Consider the following 16,999-nt stretch of genomic DNA (forward strand, 5'->3'; position numbering starts at 1 on the left):
CTGATGGTTCATAGCCTCTGTAAATTTACTCTCCTTTTCAGTTTCCCTCCTAGTTAAGACCTCAATTTCTCAGACGTTTGGAGTAGGTCTTAAAAGGGGGGTTTCAGTGTAACCAACAAAAACACACATGCACACAAACAGCCCATGTTTAAGACCTTGCTTGTTTGTTTTTTTTACTTTCTGTTCATAACCTCAGCAAATGTACCCCCATTTTCAGACTCCCTCCTTTTTAAGCCCTCAATTTCTCAGACTTTCTGTTCATAACCTCAGCAAATGTACCCCCATTTTCAGACTCCCTCCTTTTTAAGCCCTCAATTTCTCAGATGTGTGGAGGCCTTAAAAGAGGTGTTCCATTGTTGTCCAACAAAAACGCACATGCACACAAACAGCCCACAAACTCACCTTCTTCTTCTTCCTGGCTTTGGCTTCAGCAAGTTTCTTGATGGGTCTGGCATCGATGGCTCGCTGTTTCATCATGTACTCATTGACTTCCTCCTGTCAACAACACACAAACAGCACAACGTTAGCACACTTTCTGCAGTATAACGGTCCCGTTTAAAATCATGCTGGCTTACAACGCCAACCGTTTCATTCCCTACATAGGTGCAGTTAGAAGCTCCATCAAAACATTTGCTGCAAGGAACTAATGGTAAAAACCCTGAAAGCTTTTATGGACAGTTTTTTTCTAAATCACAATAGGAATTTTTTGTTTAAAGTAAGCTTCATGTTTATCTTTTACATTTTTCTGTTGTATTTCAGCAGAAACAGCTTTTCTGCATTTTCTTCTGGATCTTACATGAAAAATCGAAGCATTAGTGTAAACATTGAACAATTTTGCATTAAATATACACCACATGTTCTCTCTGTCTGTTGAACCTTGGATGCAGCTAATGGAAAAAAAAACTTTCAACAATTCATCCTGCCTGTGCTAAATATATATACAGGTACTTCATTTGCAAACCTTGAAGAGCTAAGTTCACAATGCACAGAATTTAAAGAAAGGAGAAAAAAGAAAACTTTCTTGAACCAGCTGAGTTTCAGATACACGTGCTGTGGTTCAGTTGCAAAGGAGAACACACACACACACACACACACACACACACACACAATGATCATTGATGACCCAAAGAACTGCTTTGATCCATTCAAGCATAATAGGATGAAGAAGAATAACAAATAACAGGGCAAGAAAACGATAAAGTTGAGCCTTCAGTTAGAAAGAGGAGGGCAAGAAAAAGAACAAAAGTTTAAAAAAAAAAATTTAAAAAAATTTAAAAAAGGGTAGAAGTGGACGAGGAAGGAGAAGGGTTGATTCTTAACTTTATTGTCCTTTGAGGCCCAAAAGGTCATACAGGATTTAGCTTTGTTCTTTTGTTCTGTTTTAAACTCAATCCACTTTTGAAAAACCAAGCACATTCAAGGCAAAGAGAAGATCAAAATGTACATTATCATTTTATCTCCTTAGCTTTTTCCTCTTTTCTCTTGTTCTTTCTTTCTTTTTTTTCCCCCTTCCTTTCTTTCATCCAGATGGGTGGTTTTCTTCAAACTGTTGTAAAAAGCATAACAAATTGTCAGCTTCTATGCTGGTGCTCATCAAGCACCTATGTATGCTCTTCATGCCTCATCTTCATCTTCATCATCATCATCATCATCATCATCATCATCATTATCATCATCATCATCATCGTCATCTTTATTATCACGTTTTCCGACCTCCTTTTGTTGGTTAACTTTTTAACTTTTTAATTTTTAATTTTTTAACTATATAATTGTGTGTCTATGCGTCCCAAGGACAGTTTGTAAGAAAAGGCGTAGCCTTAAATCTTAATCCTTGTTAAATAAAGTTCAATTCAATTCAATTCTATGGTCAACCCACGCCCAAGAGCATAAGAACAACAGCACTGTAAAAAGGCTGACAGGAAGGGAAACAAGAACGTTTAGTTACCTTGGTAACAGGCATCTGTCTGTGACAGTGTTTCTTCTCGTCCCTGGAAAACCAGTCGGGCAAATCCTCACCCTCCCCTCTCATGTTCCTGAAACAACAAACAACCAATTAACTAAAACATGCAAGAAAGCGAGCCAACATACATGCCAGAAAATAAACACACACAACACACACACAAAGGACAATCAGATACACAGAGAGAGAGAGAGAGAGAGAGAGAGAGAGAGAGAGAGAGAGAGAGAGAGAGAGAGAGAGAGAGAGAGAGAGAGAGAGAGAGAGAGAGAGAGAGAGAGAGAGAGAGAGGGAGAGGAGGGAGGGAGGGGGGGGGAGGGAGGGGGGAGAGAGAGAGAGAGAGAGAGAGAGAGAGAGAGAGAGAGAGAGAGAGAGAGAGCTGCCTTTACTGTTGAATGCAAACCTTGTTTTTTTCATCATCATCGTTAACATCGTTTTTGTTGCTATAATGAGTGAATGTAACTTGTCATCAAAGTCATTGCTATCATTGTTATCGTCACCATCATTATCATTGTTTTAGCCATAATTAGTCACTATTTTCATCCATGTCATCATCATCATTACCATTGTCACCTTCACCACAACTTTTTAACAAGAAAACAATAGGAACGTCTTCACAGAATAGCTGATGTGCAGAAATAATTGTGGGGTTTGTACTGGTTTTGAAAGAGTGAATACTCCTGCTTTTAGTGAGTCAAACTTTCCCACGTAACATTATAGGCCAGCCACTAGTGAGGGGGGAGTGGGCGGGGATGTAGCTCAGTCGGTAGCGCGCTGGATTTGTATCCAGTTGGCCGCTGTCAGCGTGAGTTCGTCCCCACGTTTGGCGAGAGATTTATTTCTCAAAGTCAACTTTGTGTGCAGACTCTCCTCGGTGTCCGAACACCCCCGTGTGTACACGCAAGCACAAGACCAAGTGCGCACGAAAAAGATCCTGTAATCCATGTCAGAGTTCGGTGGGTTATAGAAACACGAAAATGGAAAATTTCCTAAATAAATTATCATTTAATTAATATACTTACCCGAATCACATTAGCATTGAGTCACCTGAGATGCTTATCACTGAAAAACGCTTACCCGGCTAAAGAATTTAAAGGGAAGCAACCCCATCACCAAAACGAAAGTGAAAGTAGCTTTGGTAATGGGCCAGTACACCGGGAGTTACCTCCCATACGGGTGTATGCCACGTCACTTCCTCTAGGAACACGTGCCTATTATCATACGGCTTTAAAAAATCTTAAAACCATAAGCGGGGCAGGTGGGAGGGAATACAGTATGTGATTCGGGTAAGTATATTAATTAAATGATAATTTATTTAGGAAATTTTCCATTTAATATCATATTCTTACTCCGAATCACATTAGCAGATAACATCAACAAGGCGGTGGGCTAGAAATGAATCAAAACTCACCATCAAGTTCTGGACAGGAACTGGCCTGCTGCTATGAGCGCTGGAAGGCCTCTGGAGCCATCCTGTCGAAGAGCTGTGACGTCCCGAAGATAAAAGTTTATGAAAACATCTTCGGAACGCCAATACGCAGTTGTCAGCACCTCCTCTAGACGTCTGGAGCGCAGAACTGCCAGAGAGGATGCCCACGCCCTCGTCTCATGGGCTCGGGCCGAGTCAAGTGGCAAGGAGGGCATAACCCCCCCCCCTCTTTGTGCGCCTCCACTCATAAGCCTGCTTGATGAGCGAGGACACCCACCGGGCCAACGTTACCTTCGACAAATCTTTCTCGCGCCTAGTAAGGAGAGAGATAAACAACAACTTCTGAGAACTAGACCGAATCGGCTGAGTCCGGGCTAAGTACAGACGAAGTGCCCTCACAGGGCAATTGACCGAATCGGGGTCACCCGGGGCCAACGCGCTGGTCAGAGCCTTAACTCTAACCAGCGGAGAGGCCTGCCCCGGAGACTGATTCTTGGCCAGGAAATCAGGCCGGAAACGCAAAGATGCGGAACCGTCCGGCTCAAAGGAGATATCTCCAGGCTGACCCGACAGGGCGTGGACCTCGCTACCCCGTCGGGCCGTAGCCAACAAAAGGAGAAACAGCGCTTTGCGAGTGACATTGAACAGACTGGCCTCGCTTAAAGGCTCAAAATCCGCAGAACGAAGGAATTCCAGGATTAAAAACAAGTCCCACTTGGGAGCGGGCAAACGAGCTTTAGCTTCCTTAAGAGCAGCCCCTTTAATGACTGCAGCTATAACGCCCCCGACTCGAACAGAACGACCAATCTGCTGAAGAGTCGCCGAGATAGCGGAGCGCCGGACCCTCAACGAGGAGACTGAGGCGCCCTGTGAAGACATGAAAGAGAGGTGGTTAGCGACCTGAATAGAGCGCGGAGCCACCGAACTCACCCCTCTAGCTGAACACCAGGCAGTCCATGCCTTCCAGTGGGAAGCATAAACTGAAGAGGTGGACGCTCTATGCGAGCGAGCCACCAAGTCCAGAGTCAAAGACGACGCCCCAGAGCGCTTCAGCGAGTCCCGAACAACTTCCACACGTGAAGCTTCAGAAGACTGGGCTCCTCGTGTGGAATGCCTGTTCGGGGCTGCACTAGTTCCCCTCGCACGAGTGCGAGAGGAATGGGGGGCCCTTGGGCAAGCCGAAGAAGATCTGGAAACCAGACCTGCGACGGCCACAGAGGAGCGACCAGAAGAAGAAGGGCCGGCTCCTCCATCTCCGCTTTCCGGATTACTCGGCTGAGTAACGGAAAGGGAGGAGTCTGAAGATCTGTATGTGCCCCCCAACCCTCCCTGGACGCATCTGTAAAGAGGTCCAGGTCGGGGAGGGGCACGACGATCGGAACACCTCTGCAGACCCACTCCGTGTGCAACCACGGAAGGGTCGCAGACTGGAACCATCCCTGCAAAGGGATGAGGGCGTCCCAGTCCACCAGAGGAGAGTCCACAAACGGCTTCAGCGCGAACTGAAGCGGACATTTGTGGACCCGGCCCAGTGAAACCAGAAGAGCCATAGACTCCATCTGCCCCAAGATGGAGGCGAGCGAGCGGATGGAAGCCATCAGGAGAGGTAAAGTGGAGCGAATCTGAGCTTGGAGCTTGTCCACCCTTCTCTGAGAAGGCTGGACAGTCCAAGCGACCGTGTCGAAAGACATCCCCAGATAAGTGAATGTCTGTGACGGGGTCAGCTCCGACTTTACCCGGTTGATCGAGAACCCCAACCAGTTGGATTCTCGAAGAACCGTCAGGGTATCCTGCGAACAGCCGCTCTGGGACTGGTTCATGATGAGCCAGTCGTCCAGATAAGCCCGCAGACGGATACCCTGGGACCTCACCAGTGCACAGACCTGTCTCACCACCATGGTAAAAATCCACAGTGCGAGAGACAGCCCGAAAGGGAGTGCGCGAAACTGGTAGATCTGATCTCCCCACCGGAAATGAAGCCATTTCTGGTCGGTCGGATGCATAAGAATGTGAAAGTATGCGTCCGTGAGATCGATCGAGGTCACCCAGTCTCCTGGGCGGAGAGAGTCTCGGACAGAGGCTGGCGTCTCCATCTTGAATTTTATCTCCCTCAAGAAAGTATTGAGGAGAGATAAATCCAACACGGGACGCCATCCTCCTGATGCTTTGGGAACAGCGACCAGACGCCCGTAAAATCCCAGGGAGCTGTGGACCCGAACTCTCTCCACCGCGCCCTTCTGCTCCAGGGAGGCAATTTCCGACTGCAAGACGGAACGTGCTTCCTGCGAGAAGGGGGGCTTGAACCGCGGAGGCACTCGGGTAAGAGGCGCCTTTTCCTCCCGCCAGAGTAGACGGAAGCCCGAACTCACCACTCCCACAATCCATTGGCTGTCTACTACCGACATCCAACGAGAAAGTGCCCGGGAGGGGCCTCCCGCCATCACCAAGGTGGAGGGCGGGAGGGAGGTGAGATCGGGAGCGCTTCATTGGGGGTGTGGCTTACTTCCAGAGCCGCCACGCCCCCTCCCCGATGCCGTCCTCTTCTTCCCACCACGAGCGGCCGGCGAAGCCTGCCGCTTCTGAGCTGGCTTGGGGTTAGACGATGTCTGAGCCTGCTTCTGTTTAGAAGGCTGAGACTGTTTCACCCCCTTCAGAGTGTAGTCAAGGAACTGACTGTCCTTGTTTGACTGAATCTCCTTCTGTCTGGCATCCAGTGCCAGCGGACAGAAGAGAGACTCCTCTGAGACCGGGGAGACTCTCAAGGTCTCCCTAGTAGCCAGCTCCGTGAATTGGGACTGCGAGAGGAAGAGATCCCTCCTGCAGAGTACCGCTTGGGTGTACTGCAGGGAGGAAAGACGCAATTGTTCCTCATTGACCTTGGCCAATGCGGTCAAAAGCGCAGAGACATCGTCCGCATTCTGTTCTTCACTGAGAGTGAAAGGAACTAGCGAATCGGTCAATGCCCGAGACAGAGCCCGAACGAGAGTCTCCGCAATGGAGGACAGTTCGATCTGCCGACGTCCAACCTCCTCAGCAGAGAGGAGGGAAGCCTCGGAAACCGGCAAAACCGAATCACGCTTGATCGGTTTAGTCAGAAGAGGCAGCAATTCCCGGGAAACCGGAAGGGTAGCCCTAGGGAGTGCAAAAGACGCCAGCCAATTCTGGCTCTGATTGGGCATGCCAAGCTTCCTATTGGCCGTAGGCACGAAGGAAGAGGCTTGGGCAGCTGAAGCCACCCACTGCTGAGCTGATTCCGGAACTGGACCAAAAGGAAGCAGTAACGGAACAGGCACTGGCCGAATACCACTCCCCGCATGTGCTGGACGAACCAGTGAATGCGAAAGTTGGTAAGCCACTGACGGAGACTCGGCGAACCGGAAGGAAGAAACATCCTCCTGTGCCGGCCGGAAGTCCGCCATGGCAGAAGGAACGAATGATGCGGAAGAGTCCGCAGCCACCACCCCTTCAGGAAAATAACGAGACGTTACTTCCGCCGCGACGTCAAGAACAGACTTGAGCTTCGACGGAAACACGCCCCGCGACTCCTCGCTGACCACTGATGGAGCATCAGAATAGTCACACGTGGAACCATGACCGAAGTCACCAGTTCCGGAAGCAGAAGCATGCCCTGGCAAACCGGAAACCGGAAAAGCCTGAGCACTAACGTCATCCTGCCGCCCAAAACCCTGTGAAGGTAAAGGGTAAGCAGGACGACCATCCGCAAAAACCGGAGCTGGATGAGCTGACGTCACTCCCCCGACTGAGTGGAGTGATGCCTGCTCAAGCCTAGGCGCTTGAAAGCCGGAAGGCGCACGCTGTAATCCACTATCTGGTATCCGGAAGGAACCACCAGAAGAGGAAGAAGCGTTTCCGGCCGAAACCGGAAGTGTAGTCAACGGAACCGCAAAAAGCGGAAGTGAAGACTGCACTGGTTGACTTCGCGATCCGGAAGGACCGGAAGTCAGTGAATACTCCATCCTGCCGCGACCGCCGTAGCGTGCCGGAGCGGACGGATCATCACTTCCGGCAAGTGCCGGAAATGCGGCAGTCGAAACCGACTGCCGCCGCTGTTCGAACAAGTCCGGGGCCTCGTAGGTTATCGCCGGAAATGAAAGATCAGCAAGGTATCGGTCGTGACCCGATGCGAAAGAGCTGTCCCCCGAAGGAGAACGTCCAGGCGCCTCACGAGGGCTATCGGACCAGCTCTGCTTACCAACCGACGCTGAAGAGGGAGGACGCTGCTCCAAGCCGGAAGTGGAGGACAAAGACACGGAAGCCAATGCCCGGACGTCACTGCCAGATGCCGGAAACGCCGAACTGCTGGCGACGGAACGCTGAAATTCTGCCTGCACCAAGCTGCGGATTTCTGGAACCAGTGACTTTAACAGAGAGGAAACCAACGCACCTTGTCCAGGTGCTAACAAAGAAGACGAAGTCTCCGATGTAGAGACAGGTGCAGAAGTAACAGTAGCGCTAGGCGCCGCAAAAGAAGCAGAAGTAGTAACAGCGCTAGGCGCCGAAATTGGTACAGCCAACAAAGTGTTACGCTCTTGGTCTGTAACAAGTAACGTTGCTTTGGAAGAGGAAGACTTAGCCTTAATTTTCCCCTTGGGGTCCGACTTGCCACGGCGCTTGTCTGAATCAGACATGTTGACAACAACACGTGGCAACGCGAAAAAAAAAATTTACTGAAACATAAGTCTAAACGACTGGAAAATTCAGTAAACACACGCACTAATGCGTTAACAAAATACTATAGCTAAACTTGCCCCACAAGCAGAGGCACGGAGAGCTACAAACAAAGTCACACGAGCTAGAAAACTAACTCACACAACAAAATGGCGACACGCAAGACACTGACACAAACGTCAACAACACGTGGCAAAGTAAAAAGATTTACTGAAACGTAAGTCAAAACGACTGAAAACACAGTAAACACACACGCTTACGCGTCAACAAAATACTAAAGCTACACTTGCCCAAACAGAAAGAGGGCACGCAGAGCTACTAGCAAAGTCACACGAGTTAGCTAACTAACTCACACAACAAAATGGCGAAACACGCAAGTCACTGACACACAAGTCCGTAAAAAACGGACAACGTACAGTAACGAAACAGCGCAAACAACCAACAACAAACGGGAACGAGCTCACCAAACTGTAGGCAAGGCGAGCAGACAAGCTGGGTAACGTGGCCGGCGGGTGTCACTCAAACACACAAGGTCAGCCACAGAGCGTCAAAAAGTGAACCGTCCTCTCCGAGGTGAAAAAGACGTATGATAATAGGCACGTGTTCCTAGAGGAAGTGACGTGGCATACACCCGTATGGGAGGTAACTCCCGGTGTACTGGCCCATTACCAAAGCTACTTTCACTTTCGTTTTGGTGATGGGGTTGCTTCCCTTTAAATTCTTTAGCCGGGTAAGCGTTTTTCAGTGATAAGCATCTCAGGTGACTCAATGCTAATGTGATTCGGAGTAAGAATATGATATTAAATACCCAGCATGCTTCCTCCAAAAACGGCGTATGGCTGCCTAAATGGCGGGGTAAAAAACGGTCATACACGTAAAATTCCACTCTTGCAAAAAACACGAGTGTAGGTGGGAGTTTCAGCCCACGAACGCAGAAGAAGAAGTAGTGAGGGGTGTGTCTGAAACACGTGGACAAGGAGTAGGTGTGGAAAGCTTGCCTCACTAAAAGCTAGAGAACTCACTCTTTCACAACCCAACAATCACGACAGAGTTATTTCCGGAATTCGTCTATTGCCATGCTTTTCACAAACAATTTGGGACAGTCTACGACAACAATCTAAACAGTGGAACCCCCATTATAAGACCTTCAAAAATCTGAGAAAATCAAGTCTTAACAAGAGGCGAAGCCTTCAAGGCTCACGTAAGAAATCGACAAACAGTAACACAAACTCAATCACTCCGTCACACATATACACACACAGTAAGCATAGGTGACACGGTGCAAGAGTGCAAGACACTAGATCTAGATCTGTCTGTAGCCTACTTACGGGGACACGACAGATCGACACTGCGCTTTCGACAGCGCTTCCTCGCGCAGACACTGGAAACACGCTGTGCAGATTAACCTGTAGGAAATCTCCTTTGGTATCTTCTTTATCTATTTTTCTGGAGCTACGAAACCGAACAATGTGAAATCGTCTTCTCCGAATCGGCGAACTGCAGCTCGGTGATAACTGTATCTATGCCACAATCCTTCACGCGATCTGACCTAACCTGGACCCCTGACCTGGTCTACATACCACACCCGACACAAACCAGTCACCTGTTTTTACCCCCCCAAAACCCCCCACCACCCGTTTTATTTGGATACACACTTTAACTACATACGTGCCGACAAAATGTTGATCATTGCTTCAATACTTTGAAGCTGTTGCTTGAATAATAACCAGGTAAAATTAGTATTTCGGTGTTCAGTCAAATGTTAAAGTTTCTACCACAGACATACATACATACGCACGCACGCACAGACAGACAAAAGTTAGCATCGCATAGGCTACACTTACGTGAGCCAAAAAGGAGGTAAATTTACAGATGTCATGCACAGAAAATCCCAAAAATCAAGGTCTTAAGAGAGAAGTCTTAAATTGGGGAGTCTCAAAAGGGGTGTTCCACTGTATACACCCTGGAAATGTCTTCACAGAATTGTCTACCTGTTGTAGCCGCTCTGAATGATTTCTCGTCGTCGTTTGTCTTAAAAAGGAGCAAGTCTTAAAACGGAGGTAAATTTGCAGATGTTATGCACAGAAAATCCGAAAAATCCAGGTCTTAAGGGAGAAGTCTTAAATTGGGGGGTCTTACAAGGGGGGTTCCACTGTATACACCCTGGGAATGTCTCCACAGAATTGCCTACCTGTTGTAGCCGCTCTCAATGATCTCTCGTCGTCGTTTTCTGGAGCGCACCATGGCTGTTCCCATGGCCAGACCCACTGGGTTCAACTTGAGAGATGCCTTGTCCATTGGAACAACTTCCAGATCTGCAAACAACATCCATAGATTTAGAAGAAACACTCACAATTTTCTCAGTCAAATGACACAGAAAGTCTACAGAAGATTTGAGAGATGCCTTGTCCATTGGAACAACTTCCAGATCTGCAAACAACATCCATAGATTTAGAAGAAAAACTTGCTATTTCCACAGTCAAATGACATGGAACGTTTAAACAAGATCAGCAATAAATTGACAAAGTCAAAGAGTATTCTTTTTTAGCCGAGGGCCTCTATAGATCTGACAAATCAGCAAGCATCTTTCACAGTCAAATATTTTGGAATATTAAAGCGAATCAACAAGAAGGTGTTGGAGTGGATGTGTATTTATCTTCTCTACCAAATGACATGTACAGAGATGAACTCACAATAGACATTGAAATGCTACAGAATATTCAATTAAATCAACAATAATTAGCTGAAAAAGTGGTAAAGTTTAGTACTCTTCTTGCATGCATTACAGTCCTGCAGTCTTCAATTTTGGACATTTCCATGTCAGAATGAACGTTAACAGACTAAGGCTAGCATATAAATGAGTGTTTATTGTGTCAAGCGACAAACATGTGTCCTGCATGACTGCATGTTTGTGAAAGATTGCAAATAAGGAACAAGATAATCACAACTACCATCATTGTTTGTGAAACATTGCAAATAAGGAAGAAGAAAATCACAACTACTGTACCACCATTGTTTGAACATTGCAAATAAAGAAAAAGAAAATCCCAACTACCATCATTGTTTGAACATTGCAAATAAAGAAAAAGAAAATCACAACTACCATCATTGTTTGAACATTGCAAATAAGGAACAAGATAATCACAACTACCACCATTGTTTGTGAAACATTGCAAATAAGGAAGAAGAAAATCACAACTACCACCATTGTTTGTGAAACATGGCAAATAAGGAAGAAGAAAATCACAACTACCACCATTGTTTGTGAAACATTGCAAATAAGGAAGAAGAAAATCACAACTACCACCATTGTTTGTGAAACATGGCAAATAAGGAAGAAGAAAATCACAACTACCACCATTGTTTGTGAAACATTGCAAATAAGGAACAAGATAATCACAACTACCATCATTGTTTGTGAAAGATTGCAAATAAGGAACAAGATAATCACAACTACCATCATTGTTTGTGAAACATTGCAAATAAGGAAGAAGAAAATCACAACTACTGTACCACCATTGTTTGAACATTGCAAATAAAGAAAAAGAAAATCACAACTACCATCATTGTTTCCCTTGGCTTTTCCAGCAGATTTTGGTCCTGAAAGCAGAAAGGGAACAAAACATGTTACTTTTTCTGAAGTAAAACAAAATACAACTTCTCTCACAAACCTTAACATGGAAAGAAAAAAATCTTACTCTGTGTATGAAAACCTTACATACTTCTATGATCAAATGAGCCTTGAAAAATGATTCTTACTCTCAGCCCTGCCTATTGCTATTTCGTCAAAGAGAAAAAAATCTCTGTAAATAAATCTATAAAATGTCACAGGTAGCAACAGCAACCACATAAGAAAAGCCAATTTACCCCAAATCTGGCTTTGACTTCCAGAGTCAGTTTCATCAAATTTGTGCATCTAACGAAACTAGTCATCACAAGCTCTAACAGAGAGCACGTACTCCTTCCAAATCAAACTTGTGTGTATTTCTTCAAATACACTGAACTATGCTTTTCATTTTGTTTCTACAGAAATAATACAAACATCAAAAACCTCACCCGGCCTCTTCATTTCTTCATATGATTCTTCCTCTGAGTCATCGTCATCATCATCAGATGAGTCGTCGTCGTCGTCATCATCATCATCTTCATCATCATCGTCATCGTCATCATCATCTGCATGGCCATTTGTTTGATCTTCTGATGTAAAATGAACGTTCTTCTTCTGTTCCTTCTTCTTGTCTTTGTCTGAAAAAGACAAATACAAGTTTTTCTCACATCCCGATACAGCTACAAGCAAAACAACAGTCAGACATTCAAAAACAGTCACCATTACACAAACAGAACAGTAGCAAACAGAAAACCAACATACAAAGAAAATAATGAATACAATCAATCGTAGAACCAGAGCCCAAAACAGGACGAGACATCCTACCTCGCCCTGTACGTACCCTTAAAGACCGAGAATTAACAAAATTCAAAGAAAATTTAGGTCAATACTCAAGTGAATGCGGCGAAACGAGAAGCAGACGACCGGTCACCACGAAGTAGGACGGGAGGCACGCCGAGTCCGCCACACAACAACGGAGGCACAAGTTGAAGGAAACACAACGTAGCCTCAAGCCAGAAGTGGAATAACACACAATAATCCAACAGGTGATAGTCCACACAGAAAAGAAGCCTCTTAGTCCAAAATAATCCGGGAGCGTAGCAGAAACACAGCCGTCTGACACGCGCGAAAAAAGAAAGAGGACGCGCCACCTACATCCTGTAAGGGGGAAGCACTCGGACAGTGCTTGGGATCCACGGTGGCGCATGGTTATGGGAGATAATTGTACCCACTCAGCGTTTTGTCCAATTTTTTTTTTTTTCGGCCTATAATAGATAATGTGCAAGAATAGTACTGTCGAGGTAAGTGTTATATTGACTAATAAATCAATAAATCAATCAATAAATCAATCAATCAACTACTAAAAGAAAAAGAAAAAAGGCAGACACAAAGTGATCAAACTAACCCAACACAGTTCCACCACGTTCCTCATAATCAGCTGTCATGGCCTCCAGTTCAGCCACTTCGTCTTCGTCTTTCTCCAGTCCCTCAAATGCGCCCTGTCAACAACACCAACACTAATCATATAACAGAAAGAACGGTTGCTAAAACTTTCTGGGCAACACAAACAAAAACATGCAGCAGCTGTGTGAGAGAACACGTTGGGTCATACACACGCCCACACAGAGAAATAATGCAGACACAAACACAGACAGACACTCAAAGAGACAGAGAATCACACACAATGTGCACACACTGGCACACGAACACACACCTTTACAAAAGGTGCACATGGTGTACAAACACTCTGCCGGCCTTGCATTCAAGGCGACCAATACCATAGGATGACTTTGTTCACATCTTCATTTTCTTCCAGTGTATTGTCTGCCAGATCACTGGTCAAATTACCGAAATTTGCCGACATTCCAGTTTGCAGCACGGGCACATCCCAACTTTCGCTGAATAGCTTTTTGTGCATTTAGTTATCACCTTGATGGTATGTTCTGTGTTTGCAGAAGATATTGATAAAGAATTCAAATCAGGTTTCCCATCCATGATTTTACCTATGGCACAACACAAATCTCTAGCCTTCCTCTCTGAGATGCGTTTGAAGACAGACTGTTAAAAGAGAATAAATGTATGTACATAATTATGATAGAATATTGATGTAGGAATTGAAGAAATGTATAAGAACACAAGAATGTATGAATGACAAAGAACAAATGTTTATTTTTGAATGTTTTATGTATGTTTTATTACGGACACAAAAGCTCAGCAATGCAATTTCTCTTTTAGAGATTAATAAAGTTTATTGTATTGTATTGTATTGTATTGCATTTTTGTCGGGATATAATTTTGCATGATCAAATTTCACCACAGTCCCGAATCAATCCCATGGAAGTGACAACACATACTGAGAGAAGAGTGACCGTCTGAGATCTCACATATGGCTTAATCGGTTTATTGCCCACATTTTAGTACAGCAGTCCCTCTCATGAACGGACACCCTTGGGCCATAGCAAAACTGTCCGTACATTGCAGGTGTCCGGTCACGGGAGGGGTGACCACACCACCCCCTCCGCCATACATTCACACAGAGACACACAAACAACAGGATTGAGTCTGTAAGGCTTCTTTTTAAGCCTACTGTCTATATGATACTTACCGAGACAGTACTATTCTTGCACATTATCTATTATAGGCCGAAAAAATTGGACAAAACGCTGAGTGGGTACAATTATCTCCCATAACCATGCGCCACCGTGGATCCCAAGCACTGTCCGAGTGCTTCCCCCTTACAGGATGTAGGTGGCGCGTCCTCTTTCTTTATGAGCTGCAGACCCTCAAAAAGCCCATAACATATCAAGAGGGGAGGCGGGAGGGAAACTCTAATAGTACTGTCTCGGTAAGTATCATATAGACAGTAGGCTTAAAAAGAAGCCTTACAGTCAATATAACACTTACCTCGACAGTACTATTCTTGCACAGAATACCAGAGTGGTGTGAGGGTGATATGTAGAGTATTAAACTCCTTAATCAAAATCACTTAAATCCAAGGATTAAGATACCCAGGCAATTTTCGAACAGTACTACCGTAAAAGAAAATATACCCAAGAAACATACCTTAGACTGACGTGACCATGCTAGCAACCACTGCTGTGTGGTGAACTCAATGTCAAAGTCCAGGCCACTCAAAGCTTGAATACCACTGAGTCTACGGCAAGTGGCTAAAGCGATGAGGAACAATTAGTCTTAAAAATCAGCAACTTGATACTGATGCCTGCCAGGGGTTCAAACTCATTGCTACGCAGGAGTTTGAGGACCAGAAAGACATCCCCCTTGGGAAATGAAACCCGAGGTTTAGACACCGCTGCATTGCTAATACCCGAAAGGACATTAGCGATGAGGGAGGACCTGATCAAGTGTTCAGTTCTGCGACCAGTAGCGGCCGCAATCATGGAAGCGATGGCAGATCTGTATCCAAGAAGAGTCTTAGAAGAAAGACTCTTCTTTTGATACACTTCCACCAGGAAGTTGGCCAAGTCCTGTGTTGAGGGATAAAGCGGCTTTATCCCCTTGGACAAGGCGAAGGTGGCCCAAGCTCTCCAGCGTAAGTCGTAGAGCTGATTAGTTGATCGCCTCTTAGCGTTCAAGGAAAACTCTACTGAACTCTTGTGCAATCCTAGTGCAAGCAGTTTGGAGCGCACAAGAGCCATGCGGTCAAGCACAGACTCTCTGGACGTGGATGAGGGAGGCATGATCGAGGCTGGAGCAGACCTCCCCCGTCCAGATCCAGAGGTAGAGGGTCTACGTGGGTGAGACCGCGAAGATCTGGAAACCACGGAGCTGTTGGCCAGTAAGGCGCGACCAAAATCAGTCTTGGTCGTTCCTGCAGATATTTTGCCAGCACCCTCGGAATCAGAGATGTCGGGGGATAGGCGTAAGCATCGAGGAGCCTCCACAAGAGAGTGAATGCGTCCAAGTGGAACGCATTCATGTCTCGAAAGGGGCTGACGTACCTGGGAAGCCGAGCGCTGAATCGAGTTACGAACAGATCGATCAGAGGACGGTCCCACCTTGCCCACAGACGCTGTAGAACGTTGTGAGCGATGGTCCATTCTGTGGAGAGAACCTGATCGCCCCGACTGAGAATGTCGGCCAGGGCGTTCAGTTTCCCCGGAACGAACTGGACTGACATCCGGACCTGATTGGTCTGGCACCAGAGCAGAATCTCCTCCGCCAACAGGGAGAGGGACCGAGAATTGGTGCCCCCCTGGTGGCGAAGGTAAGCTAAGCATGTGGTGTTGTTGTCCCCGTTGAAAATCAGAGGGGCCAAGGACAGGCCGAATGGGAGGGCCCGAAACTCGAACACTGTGCCCTCCCAAACGAACCGGAGCAGATGTCGGTACCCCGGGGCCACCAGGATGTGGAAGTAAGCATCCTGGAGGTCCCAGACATGGCCCAATCGTTTGGCCGGATGGCCAACCGGACCGACGAAGGGGTTTCCATCTTGAACTTGCACCTGTGAAGGTACAAGTTCAAGGTGGAGAGGTCCAACACCGGCCTGAACCGGCCGTCCTTTTTGGGGACGGTGAACAGGCGGGAGCAGAACCCCAGAGAAGGCTGAGAAAGGGGGTAGACCGCCTTCTTCTCGACCAACGAGTTCACCTCGTCCTGAAGAGCCTGCCATCTGGCAGGCTCTCGAGGAGGGGGGAACGTCCAAGGTAGAGCGGACAATGGAGGTTGTGACGACAGCGGTAGAGAAAACCCCGACCACACCACCCTCAAGAAAAACTGGTTGGAGACCAGTCTGCCCCACATGCCGCGGGCCCGAAAAAAGGGAACCGACGGACGAAAGAGGGGCAACTTGAGGGGGCGTCAACGTAGGGCCGGGACTCACTGAAAATTCTGCTGGCGGGCAGGCGCAGGCTTGCGACCACCCCCCCTGGTGGTGCTGCTTCCCCTTACCTGTCTGAGCACCCTTCGTCTTGCTTGGGAACGCAACAGGCGCCTAAGAGGAGGAAGAAGGAGGCAGTGAAACTGGCTTCTTCTTCTTCTTCTGAGGCTGGGAGCTGGAGGTGACTGTAGCACTTCTCTTACTCCCCGCCGCCGTCGCCGAAGCAGCGAGGCCAACCATCAGAGAATCAGTGTTCCTCTGGCGTGTGGACTCCACCACAGAACGAACAGTGTCCGGATGAAAGAGGGAAGAAGGCTGAGGAAACGTGTTCCTCAGACTCTTCCTCATATCCGGAGGCACTATAGAAGTAGGCAGAAAATGATCACGGAACAGGGCCAATAAAGTGGACCCGTGTTCCAATGGCCAATTCTGCCGCAGACGTCACGCACGATCGCACGGCATGCAAAGCCCGATCCACTC

General features: G+C 46.9%; 1 protein-coding gene across 2 annotated transcripts in view; it reads right to left on the reverse strand.

Moving 5' to 3' along the window:
• Positions 1-321: 321 nt before the first annotated feature.
• The window catches only part of LOC138976050 (pre-rRNA 2'-O-ribose RNA methyltransferase FTSJ3-like), a 35,793-nt gene continuing 19,115 nt past the window's right edge, over positions 322-16,999 (reverse strand). Inside the window, exons 13-18 of one of the 2 annotated variants that reach the window (XM_070348848.1) lie at positions 13,088-13,181; positions 12,132-12,320; positions 11,637-11,675; positions 10,267-10,390; positions 1,946-2,033; positions 322-495 (exon numbers count right to left, since the gene is read on the reverse strand). In XM_070348848.1, coding sequence (XP_070204949.1) covers positions 337-495; positions 1,946-2,033; positions 10,267-10,390; positions 11,637-11,675; positions 12,132-12,320; positions 13,088-13,181 — 693 coding nt within the window. In that variant the 3' untranslated portion in view covers positions 322-336. The remainder of the gene's footprint in view (positions 496-1,945; positions 2,034-10,266; positions 10,391-11,636; positions 11,676-12,131; positions 12,321-13,087; positions 13,182-16,999) is intronic. The other variant, XM_070348850.1, reaches the window with a different exon arrangement.

Source organism: Littorina saxatilis, linkage group LG9, assembly GCF_037325665.1.
Source record: "Littorina saxatilis isolate snail1 linkage group LG9, US_GU_Lsax_2.0, whole genome shotgun sequence".
In the NCBI taxonomy this organism is placed as follows: Eukaryota; Metazoa; Mollusca; class Gastropoda; order Littorinimorpha; family Littorinidae; genus Littorina; species Littorina saxatilis.